The 18,583-nt window shown below is 62.5% G+C and overlaps 1 protein-coding gene across 1 annotated transcript in view; it reads right to left on the reverse strand.

The window, feature by feature from the left end:
• Positions 1–4,410: 4,410 nt before the first annotated feature.
• Positions 4,411–18,583, reverse strand: part of DLGAP2 (DLG associated protein 2) — a 190,724-nt gene continuing 176,551 nt past the window's right edge. The window contains exons 17-20 of the mRNA XM_054565854.1: positions 17,412–17,827; positions 10,585–10,676; positions 6,843–6,995; positions 4,411–4,629 (exon numbers count right to left, since the gene is read on the reverse strand). Of these exons, the coding sequence (XP_054421829.1) occupies positions 4,411–4,629; positions 6,843–6,995; positions 10,585–10,676; positions 17,412–17,827 (880 nt within the window). The remainder of the gene's footprint in view (positions 4,630–6,842; positions 6,996–10,584; positions 10,677–17,411; positions 17,828–18,583) is intronic.

The following is an 18,583-nucleotide window of genomic DNA, read 5'->3' on the forward strand; positions in this document are numbered from 1 at the left end:
GCCTGCTGCCGGCTGCGGCCGAGACCCCGCTCGGATGAGGGCCCTGCGTCTGCTGGGCCCCGGATTCCGAGGGGCTACGACTGAACTAGACCTTGCACCCCACACCCACGGGAGGGCGGCGTGGGAGAAGGGGGCCACGTCCCCTTGAAGAGCCACCTGCTTCCCAGGCGCTCAAAGGATTTGAGAGCCAGGCGTTACTCATCTGCAGGTTACGCGACCAAAACAAGGGACAGGAGACCTGAGGCACGGAGCTCACTGGCTGGCGGCCGTGTGACTGGGAGCCAGGCCGTGTGGCCGGCCGGGGGCTCCTGGGCGGCCCTGTGCGGCCGGGAGTCTGGCCTGCCGTGGGGAAGGCCACCTTGTCCCTGGGCTTCCGTTCACGGCCTGCAATGCACTGTGACTGCCGGCGGAGCGAGCACGACCAGGCGGGCCCCTGGTGGCGAAGGCGCAGGCAGGCGTGACCCCGGGTGGGAGTCGGAGGGCGGGCGCCGCGTGCTTGTCTCCGGCTCCACCCGCGCGGTGACACGGCCCGCGGGCCAGCAGCGGCCCCTGCGCCTGCGGCCTGCGGCCCCCTTTTCCTGTTCTGGACCCTGCTCTCCGCCACAGCTTTCAAACGCATGCAAACACATGCGCAAAGACGACAGAGGAGCCCTCGGCAAGTGCCACGGGCAGTGTGCGCGGCGTGGGCGCTCGGGAGAGAGGGAGCGAGGGAGGGTCAAGCCTGAAGAGGAGGGAGGGGGGATGAGCATGCGTGGAAAGCACAGGATGGACCCGTGTGGGCCCGTTCCCGGGGCCGAGGCTGCGCGCCTTGGCCGGGGCGCCCGCGTTTCAGGGTCCTTGTGACGTGCGCGCATTCAGGGGCACAGGCCCTGCGGCCCCTGTGAGCCCCCCTGAGGCCTGGGGACCCGCCGGTGCCCGATGGACCGCAGAGCTGGTGCTCGGAGGGTCCGGGTCCTGCCAGAGCTGTGAACGAGGCTGCTGGCCCTTCCGGCCAAGGCCGGCGTCTCCCTGAGGGTGTCCCCGGTCCTCCCCGTCCTGGCCACGGGGCCGGCCGGAGTCACGGCTGCTAGGAATGGACATTCTCCCTCTGCCCCCGCCCCGCTCACCCCCCAAGGGCTGCCCCGGGGTCGCTCTGACCGGAAGTCCCCGCCACAGGCCGTCCCGGAACAGGAGGGGGGCGGGGCCAGGAGCAGACTCCCAGGGACAGCGGCGACCGGGACAGAGGCGGCTCTGCACGGCCCAGAAAGGCTGCCGCTGCGCCGTCGGTGCTGCACGCTGGGGCCGCGGCCGCGGGACCCGGCCCGGAGGCTCCCTCCGCTCTCTGGGTCCCTGGACTTGGGGCTATTTTTTTTCTAAAAGAGGGACGTTGAAGGTGCTGTGTGAATTTTTTCCTAGTAACGGTGGTTCTGTTTAACAGTGCAGGTTTTTAGGATCAATCTTGAGATGCAAGCATTGACCACACTTCCTCTGAAACAAAAACGTGATTTTTTTTTGGTATTTTGTCAACTTTGATTCCTGATCGCCATTCTGGGACCGGTACATAAACCTGGTGAGGAAGAGAAGGGGACGATGTCCGAGGCAGAGACCCTCTCGCGTCAGACACAGGGGAGCAAACGCAGGGGCAGGAGATGAGCTGAGCCGTTCACAAGCCACAGCCTCGGGCGACGGGCCGGCTCGCCTTCCGGATCTTGTTCACCGAACTTGTGTTTTGATGTCGGAGGTTCAGGAAGCCCTCGTGGCCGCGAGGGAAGGGTTTCCGAGGGACACTTGCGTTCCAGCCTCTACTGGCCGTCTCTTCTGGGACCCGGAGCCTTCCTCACGACGTGCACACAGGCACGGTGCGTCCTGGCCGCCGACGCGTTCTCAGGCTTGTACGCGATCTCTAATTAAAACTGTATTTGCGATGTGCTGACGTGACCGCCCCGTGGGCCGGCACTGTGTCTCTGTGAGAAAGAAATGAGCTCGACTGACACGCGTATTCTAAACAGTTTTATTTTTCTTTACATATAAATATGTAAACATGGCTTATCTTTGCATCGGGGATGGGATGCCGCCGCACAGGAGCTGAAGGTAGTGCACCGCGCGCTGGCCCCGGGTCAGGGAGCGCTCTATCGGCCGGCGTCCGCTCCGCCGGTCCGCGACCTTCTTTGGGACTGGTGGGCCAGACGGGTCCCTCCCCGTCCCCCACTTCGCATCAGTGGCTGCTGTCACATTGAGCGGTAGGGCTGGGTTAGGCCAAGACTTTTGGGGATTTTAGGATAAAAATGACTATGCAAAACAAACAAAATCAATCCCAATCCAGTGAATACTTTCATTCAAGTCAGGATGAATCTGGGATCCAAAATAAATAATTATCGTCTAATTTTATAATTTGCTGTCGTATTTTTGCACAGGCAGAAGGATGGGAGAGGAGACCCATCGGCCGTGGGGGGCACACGTGTGGGCCAGTGGGCACCTCGCCCCTCCGCCGGGGATTCACATTGCTGCACACTCCGGGGGTCTTTCTAGAGAGCAGCTCATCTCAAAGGGTCTGTTTTTAAAGTCTTAAATGCCAATACTTGCAAATACACTTGTTTGTACCATAGTATAGCGAGTATAGGAAGAAGCATCATATTGTACACTACCCAGGATTTAGGTATTTATTTAGGTAGAAAAAAATGCTTTCGACACTCTGGGGAAATAGGATTCATTATAGAAGAATATTTCAGGGATACTTTTTTTTTTTTGCATTTTTCAAGGATATACATTCGTACTGATTTTTGCTTCCAAATATATTTTAAGGCTGTTTGGTAAAATATATACTGGATATGAGGTTCAATGTACAGGGTTTTGTTCTTACAGGGAATTCCTAACTACTCAGCTTTAGAAAAGTAAAACTTTGAAGCTAGACATGCTTTAGAGTCCACTGCGCCCGGACGAGCCCCATGCGTGGTGGGATGGAGGGGAGGAGGGACCTGCGGGCCTGCCGAGGGCAGCCGCCCGCCTCGCTGCGCCCGCCAGGTGGCCGGGTGCGGAGAGGGCTGGGCACGGCTTAAAGTGCAAGTCGGGGGGGGGGGCAGGGAACGGGACAAAGTGCTACCGTGGGGGGACCGGGACGGGGCCCTGTGTGACCAAGCCCCGCCCAAAGCAGCGGGGCGGAAGACGTGGCATTGGGCGCAAACATCTGTCTTCAGTGAGGTCCTGCTTTTACCTTGCGTGACAGGGAGGCCTCTGAGTTTGGGATCAAACAGATAAATCGGAGAGGCTCCGCCTCAGAAAGGACGTGGCCACGTCTAGATTTACTGACGCCAACGGAAGCCTTTGCTCTGTCCCTCCTACCGCTCTCAGGTGCCAGTCCGAGTCCCGGAAACCACAGTCTCCGAGCCCAGGGCTGGATGTCACAGTGCGTGACCTTCTCCCCGTCCTTGTCCACAACGGGCCAGACACAGACTCTGGACTCGGCGACACTGCGTAGCGCGAAGGGGTCGGGAGAAGGGCCCATGGGAGCCGCACTTCCTCACCGTTTAAACTGAGAGACGTACCACTCACGTTCAGGTTTCTTCCACTTTTTACATCACAACTGTCGTTTTAAACAAGCAAACTTTTTGTTGTTTTGTGTTTTGAAGGATACCCTGAAAAGTCAACTGACAGAGCCATTTGAGTATATATACATCTACAAAAAAAAAAAATCACACGCAGCGTCTGGGTGGTGAGGCTGGGACGGACGGCGGGGGAGTTACGGCCGGAACGGGCGGCGGCCCCTCCCGGGAGCCCGGACGGCAGCGGCGGGCGCACACCGGCACCCAGGGGCCGGCGTCCCCCGAGACCCCGTCTCGCTCCGTTGGCCCCCGCGCACTCACGGGGAGGAACAGTCACCTACGTTTGGACAGCGCTGGCCGTTCCCCAGGGCTCAGGTCTGGGCCCCCGGGTTATAGAGAAGCAGGTGGTGGGGAACTCGGGGGCCGGACGGATGACTTCTCCTCACCACGAACTTGGCACAAGGAACCTCGTGATGGGTCAGCTGGGATCGGGGAGCCGGCCGGGGCCGGGGCGGGAGTGGGGGGTCGCCCCGCCCTTCGAGCTGCAGCGCCTGCCGCGCGGGGGTCTAACGCTCTAGGGAGTGGGAGATGCACCCGTTTGTACTTGTTATTCTTGCCTCTAATTATCTCACAGGTTATAAAAAATAGAAATAACAAAAGGTGAGCTGGGTCCCATCTCCAGAGGCTGGCCGCTCCCCTGAGCACGGGGCACCTCCGGGGTCGCTGGCCGGCCCCTCGCGGCTGGAGCCCAGTCACACCGTCCGTAAGTAAAAAAGACCAGTCCTTGCGGCGGCGGCGGCACCCGGAACACACGGCGAGGGCGGGGGACGGGCAGACGGCCGCCTGCAGGAGTGGGCGGGAGGCTGGAGAGGGGGCGGGGCCGCGGCGGGGCCTAGAGCCTCGTCTGGGCCTCGGGGATGTAGATCTCGATGCTGTCTGCGTGCTCGCCGGCCGAGTTCTGGCGGAAGGACGCAGCCCGCTTGGCGGCCAGCAGGCGTCTGCGGGCCTCTTGCCGCTGCCTGTCAGGCAGGTCCAAGGACTTCTCTCTTGTGATCGGGAATTTCCCTTTGGGGGGCTTCTTTGGTATCGGCGGGGGGACCTTCCGTTCCTCCTGAAAAACACAAGGAGCACAGGGTTAGGGGTGTCAGGCGGCCCCCCGGGCGGGGAGCTGCGCTGCGTGCCCGTCACCGCCCACTCCAGCCGCTGGCCCCGGCCAAGGCGGCCTCTGCTCTGCTTCCCTCCCGTGGGGGCGGGGGTGCCTCTTGTCACTTCCCTCAAGTGCCCCGAGCACAGAGTTTGCAGACAAAGAAATTCTGCACGTCCTGGGTTCACAGCCGCTCGCGCTCACGTCTGCTCCTTCGGGGGACACTGCCCTTGGCATCCGCCTGCCCTCTCAAGGTCTCCCACACTCGGTGTTTTGGAAGGTGCCACTGGACACCTGTGCCACGTGCCACCACCTTTGGACCGGACTCTGGTTCTAAGGAGCCTCGGAAGTTGTCCTTCTTGGGGGTCTGGGGAAGCCACCGGCCACTGTCTCTGTCACGTGCCTATAACCCCCAACATTAACCATATGTATAATGATTTCTCGTAAAAGATCTCCGACCCCGAGCCCGTTTCCCAGCACGTGCCAGGGAGCTCCACCCTGGGCCCTGCCCGGCGCGGGGAGGGCCCAGGCCCCGCCCAGCTGCTGTGACCCGCCCCGCCCCCTTTCCTGGGGGGGAGGGGACCCTCCTGGCCCCTGCGTCCTCCCCAGGAAACGGTGCCTGGAGGGTATCGGGCTGTGGCGGGTGCGGCCTAGTCCTGTGTTTTTTCCCTTCAGCCTCTTTAGAAACCCAAAGGGGCCAGAGGTGCTTGGGTGCGGGGGACCAGAAGGGGCAGCGCAGCCACCCCGGGTGGGCACCCGCGGAGGGATCCAGGGCTGTGTGGGGCTGCTCTGGGTGCCAGACTTGGCCCCCAGCGCTTGTCTGGATGTGAGCTGGCCCGGAGTGCGACCCCCCCACCCCCGACTCTCTGGCTGCATCACAGCCATGGGGTGACCGGGTCAGCTGTTTCCAGATCTAACCTCTGCGCTAAGCTCTGGCTGCCAGCCCCTCCTCTTTGTGGCCTCCGGAACATGGGACTGGAGAACACAGAGTGGGCAGTCCTGGGGGTCTCCCTGCGGAGGGCTCACGGCCCCGCGGAGCAGGGTCTCGAGAACACGGCTCGGAGCCTCTGCGGTGGCCACCTGCTCACGTCTGGGCAGGGCCGTGTCCTTGGCAAGTAACCGCCCTTGGATGGGCACCGCCCTCCAGGCAAAGCTGAGAGGGGCGGGGTTATATTTGCCATCAGTGACCGAGGACTGGGGACGAGTCTGCGTGTCTTCAGGCTCGTTCCGTGGGCTCTGCTCTTAGCGTCTGACAGACGAGCATTCAGCTCACTACTCAGGTCCCCGGCACATCAGGGTAAACCCTGGGCCACCGGGGCGCCTGACGGCCATTCCTGGCTCCCCGCCGCCCCGGTGCCGCCCCCTGGGGCGGAAGGCAGGCCGGTCGGCGCTGTGGCTCCTGGGTGCCTGGCCTGGCACCACCGAGGCCGGCAGGGCCGCCTTCTGGGGACAGGAGCTGGTGACGACCGAGACGCACGTCCTCAGTTGCGTGTTACCCTGCACTGGCCCAGCGTCTGCCCGGCTGAGTTTCCTTATCCTTTTATTCTAATCACGTCTGGTTAGAAACGTCAGAGCGGGGTAACTCAGAACGTCTCTGAAACGTGGTAGAACGCCGGCGTACTGACGGCTAACCCACCCTTCCCTGGGAGCCCTAGCGAAGAAAGCAGCTTAAGGGAAGAAATAAAATCATGAGGTTCACACTTGATGGGAAACAGCCTGTCTGAAGGGCCGGCGCTGACAGATGAAAGTTCACGGAGTCAGACTGTGCAGCAAGGTTCAAAGTGTCTTCCACAGCGGCCGCCGCGCTAGGCAGCCTGTCTGAAGGGAGACAGGAGGCTGGCGCTGCGACTCCGCAGGGACCTCAGAATGACCCGCAGAGCCTCAGCTCCGAGGACGGACCCTGCCAGGACACAAGACTGGGTGCCGCGCGGCCTTCGTTGGCGTCCTCCCTGTTGGCCATTCCCTAGAGGCTCCTCAGGAAAGAGCGTTGCTGCGCAGGGCCCACACCTCCAACTGCACCCCTGCGTATTCGGATTTGTGCCCAAACACGCGCGCACACACTCGCACCCACGCACCCACGGGCACGCGCTCAGGCCGCCGGGCCCTGGCTCACACGGGAGGCTGGCGGAGCAGCGTCCGGGGACACGGCCGCGGGGGCGGCCGTGGGTTCGGTCCATTACCTTCCTGTCCGGGGACTCTGCCACCTTCCAGTCGTTGAGCTTCAGCTGGTGCAGCTCGTCAAACTTCATGCTGACGTCCTCCACCGAGAGCTGCAGCATGTCCCAGTAGCCGGCCAGGTCCTGGGACGTGGGTCTGGGCATGGCGCTGGGGTCCTGCGGACACACAGCAGCGGGGCTCAGAGCCCACGCGGCGGGGGCGTGGCCGAATTCCGATTCTGACACCCCCCCCCCCCCCGCCAGGGCCCACAGGACCCACAGCAGCTCACACAGCGCTCGCTGACAGTTTAGAACCTGAAGGGGCCGCAGGCTGCGTGAGCCCAACCCTGTGACTCCCTGGCAAAGGTGAAGCCACGGGGATGGTGACCGGTCGGGGGCTGCGGAGGGGGGGGGGGCCCAGAGGACTTGACGGTGATGGTGGGAATCTGCCCGGGGAGATGCTGTGAGGAGGGACACACGCCGTCGGTCATTTGTCCAAACCCACAGAACGTCCAGCACCCAGAGCGACCCTGTTGTCGCCTGCGGACTCAGGTGACGCTGATGTGCCGGGGCAGGGACATCATGTCCTGTCGGGTGGGCGCGCGGATGGTGGGCGGCTGTGGGTTGGGGGGGGCAGGGATGTGGGAAACCTCAGCTCTTTCCTCAGCTCAGCTGCGAACCCGCAACTCCTCTAAAAAATAACGTCTATTAAAGTTACATGCTCGCTCTGTGCGCGTCACTGTTTCATTCTGGCAGCGCCTTCTCAGGACCGGGCGCGGCGGCAGGTGGGAAAGTTTCCCAGGCGCACACCCGCCGGAAGCCGCCGGGCCGCGGTGCGCGCACAGAACGGCGGGGCCTGGCGACCCTGCCTCAAAGCTCGGCGCTGCCGGCAGCCGCGCCCGTGCAGAGCGCGCGCGAGATCCGTAGGCGCAGGACGCTCCCGGGTCGCCGCCCCGCGGGGACCGGCGACGCCTGCCGCAGGTCTGGTCGCCTGGTCGCGCCTCGCCCTCCACTCGCCGCCTGGCGGCATGTTTCGGTCGCGTACCCGGGCCGCCCCGCCCGTCCCGCCGCGCGCAGCGATGCCCAACGGCCCCTGCCTGCGGGCGGTTGCGCTGGTTGGCAGCCCCGCGTCAGGGGTTCGCGCGAGCGGCCCCGCAGTGCGGCGAGGGCCTCTCCCCTCAAACGGAGAACTTTTTCTGGCGGGCGAATATTGATCTGAATCAGCTCAAAGTGCGCGCTTTGCACCTTCCTTGTACCTCGCTCCCATCAAGCGCAACAGGAACTCGGGTCCTTTCAGGTGTCCGCGTCGCCTCCTCCAACCCCCGCGCTCACCTGCGGTCCCGGGTCCTCCTCCTGGCGCACGGAGGCGTTTCCCACGAGCTGTCCCATGGGCGGGAGCGGGAGGGAGCCCTGTGCGGGGCTCCACTCTCGTGACCTGATGACCCCCAGGCCCCCCCTCCTGACTCCACCTCCGGATTCCAACACTTGAATTTGGGGACAGGGACGTTCGGTCAGTAGCAACCTGGCTTTGCGTCCATGCCCAAAGGGTCGCTATTGGACCCCGATGCCTTTCTGTGGAGGCAGCCGGAGGGACGCAGGCAGCCTCGGGGGCGTGGGGGTCGCTGACGGCGAGGCTGCGGGTGCGCGCCGCCCGGGCGACTCTCCGGAACCCGCCCCGCCCCCAGCAGATGCGTGTCCTGAGCGAGGGAGGCTGTTGCAGGGCGCGGCCACGAGGGGGCCCCCGCGGCCCATCACAGCGGAGACGCGGGCCTGCGGAACTCGCGCGCCTCCTTCCCCGGCCCGCCGGCCGCGCGCCTGCTCAGCCTTTGCCTCCAGGGACACGCAGCAGCCCATGCCGACTGGTCCCCACGGCCCCATGTCACCGCCGAGGGCGAGCGGCACCCCAGTCTGACCCCCGGGGCAACGGGCCGCGCGCCCCTCTGAAGCCCCCCAGACGCGAGGACGGCCCACTCTTTGCCGGTTTGGCTGTGGCCGCGCTGCCGGCTGCGTGGCTGCACTCCGGCGCCTGGTCCCGGAGCACGTCCCCCGCGGGCAGACATCAGTCTTCACGGTCACTCCGTGGGGCCGACGAGGCCGTTGTCCCCGATGCTCCCTGTAGCAGAGTTCGAGCTGCGTCGCGTACCCTGCACAGCCAGGACCTGGGAGGTGGCACGGCTGGCCCCCCTGGGCATCCTGGTACCCCGGGTGTCAGGCGCCAGCCACGGCCAGGCCTCCGCACAGCCAAGACGCCCCGGACGTCCTCGTTCGACTGCGGTCACCTTGGCTTCCAATGCAGAGCGAGGCCCAGTGGGTCCGGATGCAGTTCGAGTTCCAACCACAAAGGCGGGGACCCTGAGCCGCGGTCCGAGCAGCCTGCGCTCCAGGGAGAGCGCTTCGCACAGCATACTCCAGCAGGCGACGCTTACCCTACGCGGGTGACAGGGCACAGCTCGACCCCTTCAAAGGTGACAACTAAGCAGAGATGCCCGGGGGCCAGGGCGCCCCGGGGGGAAGTGACAGCGCAAAGTTTCGCCAGCGGCTGGTTTCTCTCCAGGACCCCGCGCTCCGCTTCCCGCTTTGAAACACTGGTCGTGACTTCACGTCAAAGCAAGACTCCGGAAACGCCTCAAGTTGCACGATGAACTTCAACAGGGTTAATTGGGAAATATTAGAGAAAGCGCACCTTTAAACGATCCTAATGAAAAGGGATGGACTGTCAACCCCGAGGCGCTAGGCTCCCTTTGATGCATAAGACCACCCCGTCAATTCACTGTCTCCTTGCAAATTAAAGAGCCGAACCAAACCAAACCTCGACCAAATCACAAATTGTGGAGCAGGCTGCGTCAAGAGGCCTAGCAGAGGCCCATTTGCATTTTAATGGAAATGTTCGGTCTGAAAGAGATCAATGTATGGATTATAAAATGGCCTATGAAGTAATGTGAATGCTGTCATTTCTCCAAATGGTATTTTCTTTAGTCAGATGAGGAAATCTGTACACATACATGTCCTTATACACAGCTATACACCACAAGCACACACATAAACATATATATGGCTAGGCCTCTGAAATGATATGGTTTTTCTTTCCCTGATTTCCAGGAAAATCAGACCGGGTTTGACACTGCCTGTGGTGAATGACCTCGCTCAATGGCACCCTCACGTCACTGCTGACTGCGAACCGGGACGCCCCGATGATTCCCGAAATCTCTTCTTAGTCTCTTTAAATGCGTTTGGTTGTGTTTTTCATTCAAGCCGCCTCATACCGCTGTCTTCGCGTGTGACGGCTGCCGTGACAGCAGTTTCCTTCGTCTCCTTTCCTCGGTCCCCGGTAGCCAGTGCACGGCAGTAGCTCCCACAGAAGCCCGTCTCCCGCAGGCCCCGCCCCCTCCTCCACCAACACCCGGTCCCCTCGCCTCTGAGCCCGGTCGCCTGTTCGAGGCCAGGCGTATCCTATTTCTGTGCTGTCTGCAAACTTACAGGTGTCTTTTTCTTTTTCCTTTTAATATTTTTATTTTATTTATTTTTAGAGAGCTGGGAAGGGAAGGAGAGGGAGAGAAACATCCCTGTGTGGTTGCCTCTCGCGTGCCCTCTGCTGGGGACCTGGCCCGCAACCCGGGCCTGTACCCTGCCTGGGAGTCGTCCTAGGACCCTTGGGTTCGCAGGCGGCGCTCTGAGCTGCACCAGTCGGGCCGCAAAGGCATCTTTAAGGAACGAGGCAGAAGAGGGCACGTGAGGGGGAGGGCAGCGGCTGCCAGGGCTCACTCACCATGTTCTGTTGGCACAACCAGTAAAACTGCTGGAACTTCTGTGACATCAAAAGCTGGGCGCTCCCCACCGCGCTCCGGATTTTACCAAGAACTGTTCAGAAGAAACAAAGAAGCGGGATTAAAGTGTGTTGATGAACAAACAAAAGCTAAAGCCCTGAGCAGGGGAGTCACTGGAGACACACACACTGTCCACCGAACAAGCGCTTTTCAGTCCCCGGTTCAGGGGGACATCCCAGGACGCGCGTGCCACCCTCAGGACGCGGCCCTCCAGTGGCAGAGAGCCAGTCCCTACGGCAGGGGTTCTCCCTCTCGGGGGCCCCAAGACGGTGTTGGAGTCGGTGGTCGGATGAGCGGGAAGGCCAGGGTGGGCACGGAGGGGGCACGGAGGGGGCACGGGGGTCTCTCACTTTCCGGCCCGCCCCCCGTGAGTCTGCTCTCTGCGGCAGCTGATGCTTAGAGAGCCGCTTTCCTGTTATTCCAAGCGACGCGAAGCAGCGACGCCCAGTGCACTGTGGGCAGGACGTCCGAGCAAAGCGGCGCGAGGCCTCGCCCGTGGGGGCCACGCTGGCTCTCACGTTCCCCCGCCCTGCCCCCCACCCGCGGACACCCTCCTGGGGGTCCGCCACATCACCCGCTACCACCACACGCCCCCCCCCCCACCAGGGCTCCCGGGGGGTTCACCAGGCGCTGGGCCCGCGCTGTGTGGCTCAGCAAACCTGCAGGTCACATCTGAGTGGCACGACTTCAGTGAATCAAATGGTAGTTTTTGTAAAAGTGGAACTGAACAGATTAGAGGATCGATGTGGCCACTTTGGGATTTCACTGGCAAATCAAATGCTTTCCGCATGAAAGGGAGGGGACGGCCCCCCGGCCCCCAAGCGCCCCGCCATTCCCTTGCGTCCCCCTTCCCTCGCTCACGCACTGGGTCCTTGGCCTGCTGTGAGCACTCCCAAGATTTTAGAAGCGGCAGCTCCAGTCGACCCTAAGCCGCAGGATTCCCAAAAGCACTCAGGGACTGGCAGAGCCCGGACCCCGCCTCTACAGCGGGTTTCATCCGTCCCCGCCTCCGGAAATTACTCCGCAGCATCTGCCTCCCTGGCAGCCCACCCCACCCACCCGATTTCTCCTTCCCCTCTGCGCGCTCAGGACAGAGCGGCCTGCTGACCGCGCCGGGCCCTGTAAGACTCGGTGGGTCTCTCAGGCGGTCACGGGTGGGGGCTGGGCAGAGGTGGGAGGGGACGGGACGTCCGCCACCAGAGCAGAGCGCCCACCACCACCGATGCGCCAGTCACGTACTTACGGGTCCACATGCTTTGAGACGGGACATCTGTGGACTCGAGGTTTCATCTAGAAAGGACAGCGATGAGAGCTCAGACACCAGAGCCAGAGCCCGAGTGGGCGGGGTCTTGGTCGGAGGCAGCCGGTGACTCCCTGAGGGTCTGGGGTCCTGAGGCTGGGCCTTCGTTACCAGCACCCAGGGGTTCCCATGGGCCCGTGGGGCCACCGACCACCCGGGTCTGAGAGACTGTCTGACGGGGTGGAAATGGGGTCCAGAGAATAAACCTCAATTCCGCTCCTCTCCATTTTCCCAAACATTGGTGATTTGAACAGGGAGTCTCCAAACCAACTACCCGTGAGGCTCCTTCAGCATGGGACTGGCTGTCTCTTGTCCTGGCCTCAGGCGGGGGAGAGGGGATCGTGCAGAGTGGAGGGATCTTCACACGCACACAGCGAGGTCCTGAAGGCCCCGACATAAGCCCACTGACTGGAGGGGCCTGGCCTGTGGGTGTGAGGACCAAGCTCTCAGCTGCGGGTGCCACTGTTTAACAAGCGAGGCTCTGGCCAGTCACGCAGCCTGCTCTTAAAAGCAACTTCCTCCTGGGCACGGGGAACCACAGGCAGTTTGTCTGTATTTCCTTTTTAAAAAAAGATTTTATTTATTTTTAGAGAGAGGAAAAGGGAGGGAGACAGAGAGGGATCGAAACCCGTGTGGTTGCCTCTTGCGCGCCCCCTCCTGGGGACCTGGCCCACCACCCAGGCCTGTGCCCTGCCTGGGAATCAAAACCGCGACCCTTTGGTTTGCAGGCCTGCGCCCAGTCCGCTGAGCCGCCCCAGCAGGGGCTGAACTTCCTTCTATGTCTGTCTTGAACCTAGACTGTTGCTTTCCTGGGTGTTAATATGAAAATTACCCACGTGCAGAAAAAGGAACATGTGAGAGACGCCTTGATGGCCGCCACTCAGAATCCGCCACGTGAGTGCATTTATTTCTGGAGCCTGTCCCCTGTCACCGTGGCACGGCCACCCGTCATTACCATCCCTGAGACCAAGTTCGTCCCCTGACGTCCTCTAAGGCTAGATTGCTTCCGAGATACCAAGAGTTTAAAAAGTGTTACTTTCAGCCCTGGTCCAGTGGCCCGGTTAGTTGGAGCGCCATCCCGTGTGCCAAAAGGCTGCAGGTTCGATTCCCAGTTGGGGCGCATACGGTAAGCAACTGATGGATGTGTCTCCCTTCTCCCTCTTCTAAAACCAATAAATGCGTCCTCGGGTGAGGATTAGAAGAATGTAACTTACAAGAAGCGTGAATGAATCGCATAAGGCTTTTGTCAACAGGAGGGCTGGGCTGCCGCGGGGCTGCTCCGTGTTCAGTTCGCCCCCTCACCCCCTGCTGGATGGCTGGCTGAGGCGCCAGCCTCCCCGCTGCCGTGTGCGGGGACTGGCTTTGGTTTCTAACACGGAATCTCCACGCGTAACCCTCGTGACCCACGTGGTGGACAAAAACATCGAGAGAGACTGGTCTCGACCAACGCGCCGCTGCAGGAATACATGGCAGCAACGAAGAAACGTCCTTCTTCCCGAGCGCAGTCCTCTGCGAATGGAACCCCAACACTTAGCTTGCTGTCACCGAGCATTTTAACCCCCTCTGCTCACGTTCCACCCCAAGTCGAATTCAACAGCAGTAATGACATAAAGCGCTTCAGGTTATTGTCTTCAGCACCGTACGGGCAGACGGGCAATGTCCTGGCACTGATCTGCCGTGGGGCAGCTGCTCACGCAGGGCGTTGCCGGCTGTTGCTGGGGAGAGCATGGCCCTAAAGAGGGCGGCTGAGGGCAGACGGCCTGCTATTGGACGAGTGGGGGCGGTTCTCCAGAACCTACCACGCAAACAGCTTTCTGTAGCTGTTGCGCTTCTGCTGTGAGAATGCAACTCATTCTTTTCCACCGGGCTCCCCAAGTTTTGTCCTCGTTGAGCCACGTCGTCCTTCAAGAGCCACAGGTACAAAGGCTCATCGGCAGGCAGGCAGACCCTGGGGCAGCCCTCGCTGTGGGTGTTCGGGGCCACGCATGAACTTCCTTTGCCCCTTCACTCTGTTCCCACACGTCTCCCACTGCCCTCAGTTCTGAGTGGGCCGTGAAGTTCCAGGACAACATTCACACTGTTCTTTCAGATTTTGATGCGGATTTTTGTCGAATTTGCAGATGGTTTGAAACGGGCTCCTGAGTCCCAACGACCAGATCTCCCTCCATGTCTCACACTTCAGCCTCCTCACGGCCTCGGGCGGCAAGATGCGTGTTCTGGCCGGGAGGCCGGGGGCAGTGGCTGTCCACCCGGCTCAGCTCGGTCCTGAGCAGGGCGGCCAGGGTGGTGCACGAGGCACTGGGCCTGCTCGCAGCCAGCGCCAGCGCTCCTGACTCTTCTCCGGGAGCTGCTCCGCTGCACTGCGACGTGGGGCAAACTGCGGACGCGGGCCCGAGTCCCGCTGGCCCCCGGCCGCCCCAGACTGAGGACGGGCTCTGTGCGTCGCTCAGAGCCCACGTCCTTGTCCTCCCCTGGGGCGACAGCATGGCCTGTGAGCGGGCCCTGCCCCAACCCCAAACTCACGGCCCCTCCACGCCGACTCCGTGTGAACAGGACCGTGAGCCCGGGGCCCCTCACTCACTTCCCTAGAGGAGCCTGTCACAGCGTCTGACCAGGCAGCCTTCCGATCACTGCTATTTGGGGCAGAGTTTTCCGGGGGCGAGAGAACTTCCCGAACTTTCGGAAAGACCCCACTGGTGTGAGTTCCTCGTATAGTTGTGTGCCTCCATGGACCATAAATTTGACCGCTGCTGGTGTGGAGTGGTTTTTTCTAGTTCAGAAAACATCCTGTTTGGGGAGCTTTGCTTTCTGTCATTTGCCCGTTTGGTTTGACATAATAAATGTGAAAATTCCAAAACACAGGGGCAGGGAGGGCTCCCAGCCCCTCTGGGAGTGCCTGCCGCTGCGCTGCGCTGCGCTGGGCGCCTGCGGCCCGGTGGCTCTGCTCCAGCCAGCACTCATCTGGGCTCGCAAACAAGTTTATTAACCATGCGGGACCGAACGAAGCTAAATTCATTCCATCAGTTCAGTGAACTGTGATTATAAAATTACAGTTTGGGAAAAAATTACTCTCTGTAATGCAAATTTCCGTATTCAGAGCTGAGAGTTTTGGTTTAACAAGCCATTTAATTTAATCTTTCCTTTCTGAAACTGCCATGATCTGCAACCCTGTATCTGTTCTTAAAATTACAACGGTGGTCAAAGGTCGTCTTACCTTTGAAAAATTGCTAGGGAACCATCTGAGCGTGATTACTGTGGTGCTAGTTTTATGTGGAAAGTGTACAGACGGGACACATCACGTGTGTGCTTTGTTCATGAGAAGATGGAGGCAGCTGGGCCACTGAAGAAACTGAGAAAGTCTCCACGGGTACCGAGTGGACGTTGCCTCTGTCCTTTGCGCCCGAAGCCCATAGCAACATAGCCTCATGTGCTCTTCAGCCGCAGGGGACGGAGGCACCCGGAAACCGGAATCGCCCAGCGGGTGCCCGCTTCCCCGAGCGCCCGGCTGCGCCCACGCCTGGCTGGGGCCGTGCTCCCAGGTCGGCTGCGTCTATGCGTCTCCCTCCCGCCGCCCCACTCCTGACTCTCAGTGGTGGTGGGACTTCGCACCACACACTGTGCAGGCACTGCTGGCAGACGATGGATCTCTCAGATGTGGTGGCAGCGTCCAGCAGACTAGGGTCTCAAGCAACAGCAGAGGGCTGGGCTTGGGGGACACACAGACCCCCCCCCATCCTTTGAGAAACGCGTGTCCCCAGGGGTGGGCCCATGTCGGTATGGCGTCTTCCCAGAGAGCAGGGGGCTGGGCTCGCCCCGCCTGCCTGTCCTGGCCCAGCCCAGCCCCTCCCCTTTTTGGGCCTAGCACTGAGCCGCCTCCGCCACGGGGCCTTGTTGGAATCTCCGTACTGCTGGCCCTCTTGTGTGTCTGCGATGTTCCAGCACTTTCTGCGGCCATCTTGTTCAGAGTTTCCCCCGCTCGCTGTGAACAGCTTGGCCCTGGGAAGCTATGCGAGGGTAAGTGTGGGCTTGCGTTGCTAGACAAACACAGCGATGAGCAGCGTGCCCACTTCGTCCACTCCTGGGGGGGGCGACTACAGCTTTTGGGGTGAAGCAGCCGTAGAACCGCATCTCATAGGCAGGCCTGGGGCGGGCACCCGCCAATGGCACCTCCCACCGAGCGCCCTTCCGCCTCGGCGGCCTCACAGGTGCCTCGCAGGGGAGCCACAGGGCGTGGCAGGCCTGCCTGAGGGGCGGGGGCGTCCGCGGTCCCATTAGGGGACTCCAGCCTGGAGAGGACTGTTTTATTCCAATTTCCTGTCAGCTTAGGCGACTGTTTTTCCTCTTTCATCTTTGTGACGAAGATCTTCAATTCTGTTTTCCTTGAATGAGCTCGCCGGTTGACGTGCACACATACAGCCGTGCCAAAACGCCCCAGGGGATGAGTGACTTACACCTGCTCTCAGGCGACCAGCTGCGAGGCGATGCCCAATGAACGGCTGGGAAATGTCAGGAAGGAGGCCCCTGACAGGTGATCGGGGACCGCAGGGGCAGGGCACACCGGCACAGCCGCCTGGGAGGGGCAGTGCTTCCCTGGGGTCCTGGCGAGGGTCCCTGAGGCCAACGTGTGTGAGACCGCTCATGGGGGGCAGAGCCTGCGGACACCGCCGCAGCCCTTCTGCCTGGCTGACGCCGTGGCCGCTAAACTCGGATGCACCGGCGAGCTTTCCCGGGCCTCAGGGTTGGGGCCTGTGGGGTCAGTCACGGCGTTTGTCACTGCCTTGTGGGGACGCTTCCCTGTCGGGGCTACCGACACGCTCCATGACGGCAGCCACCGAGAGGCGCAAGGCCGGGGCTGGGTCCCCAGAGACGTCAGCTATGCTCCTGCGCTGCGGCCCTGTGGAGCGATCGAGCGTGGACGAAGGAATCTGTGCAGAGGGACAAGGGACACAGGCAGCAGGTGTGTGCAGACTGCACCCGGCGGCTTGCGGAGGGGCCGCTTTGGGCACCGCAGGCAGGCGGGCGGCAGGCGGAGCGGGGCCTATCCCATCTGCACAGAGGCCGAGGCCACCAGCTGGCAGGGTGAGGAGTGGGTGGAGGTGCCCACCCCGGGGCCGGACCCTGACACTTTGCCGACTGACTGTGGAGTCGTCTTCCCACCTCCCACTTTTGTGTGACATAAAGCCAAACGCGGGACAGAAGCGGCGCTAGGAAACGGTGGAAACGCTCCATGCCGAGCTGCTGCTGTGATCAAGAGCTGGGTCAAGGCCTTTGAGGCCAAGGACGGGACCAGGGATGCTGCCGGCCCCGCCGCCGTGCCGCCAACCGCATGGGACCGCAGGCTCTGCACCTTCCAGCCGCCCCTGCCTGGCCGTCCGCCGGCAGCGCTGCGGGGGCGCCAGCGAGCGACTCCCGCTCCATCTGCCCCGTGCCCGGGGCCCCCGCGGCTCTGCGCACCTGGCCCGCTCTTACTTTCCTCGGCGAGGTCGTTGTCCTCGGCCTCCCGCTCCATCTCCTTGCACCAGCCCTCCATCCTCTGCGTCTCCGTGTGCAGGAGCTTCAGGAACCAGGAGCCGTCCCTGCGGCAGGGAGACACCCTCCCGCCGTCCCCCACGTCCACGGCCGGCTCCAACCAGGGCTCGGGCGCGGGCAGGGTGGCTGTGTCCGCGGGCGCCCGGTAGTCCTCCCGGTAGCTGAAGAGGCCCTGGGTGCGCACTGTCCGCACCGCGCCGTACTGCGTGGGGGTGCTGGGCTCTGAGTGTCGCTGGAAGGACGACCCGAACTGCAGGCCCTTGTCCTCCGTGGGGACGTGTCCCGGGAAGCCCTCCAGCTCCAGGTCCGCCTGCACAGCCGCCGTCACGCTGTTGGAGCGTTTGAACCGCCCGCGCCTGCACGGGAGGGAAGGAGACAAGGAGGCCTTGCTCAGACTCATGCCCCGTTGGACGTGCGCCTGCGCAAGGGCCGGCTCAGCGCGCTCCCGGCCACTAGCACCTGGTGCTTCCCCTGCGAAGAGCGCGGGCCTTCGCAGATGTGCACCGTGCGCATGCGCCCGAGTCTCCGCGTGGAGACAGGCCCAGAGGACGGGTGTTTCCGCGGCGACCAGGGGCTCCGCTGCTCTCCCGTGATCGCGCCCGCAGCCCGCTGAGCCGTGGCCCCTTCACTCCCCGTTCGGGGCCACGGGGGTCCTCTCCTTGCCCCCCCGAACCGCGCAGTGCTCTCCCACTGAGTCCGTTCCTGCAGACTTGGACTTCACGGGGGCGCGTTGGGGTCACAGACCCCGCTAGCGGGTGGCCGGCACGGAGCCCAGGTGCGGCTGGGTGAGGGCTCCATGCATCAGCCTTTCGACGGCGCCCTGGGTGTGTGCCCTGGCTCCCTGCCACCTGCGCGCAGCCGTGCCTGCGGGGGAGGAAGGGAGATGCGCGCCTGGGGCCGAGGGCCCGGGCACCAGCGGCTGCAGGGATGGGAGGCTCAGGCGGGCGGTCCCGGGGGCAAGGGACAATGGCCCTAAGATGCCCGCGGGGGCCTGGGAGGCGTCCGCGTGTGGCTGGGTGTCCTGCAGTCCGAGTCCTCCTAGGCTGGACCCTGAAGCCCCGCACCGCGGGCTCCCTGGACGTGACCCGGGCAGGCCCGGGTGACCCACACGG

This window comes from Pteronotus mesoamericanus, unplaced genomic scaffold, assembly GCF_021234165.1.
Source record: "Pteronotus mesoamericanus isolate MK-2021 breed Mesoamerican mustached bat unplaced genomic scaffold, CSHL_Meso_final contig_169, whole genome shotgun sequence".
Classification (NCBI taxonomy): Eukaryota; Metazoa; Chordata; class Mammalia; order Chiroptera; family Mormoopidae; genus Pteronotus; species Pteronotus mesoamericanus.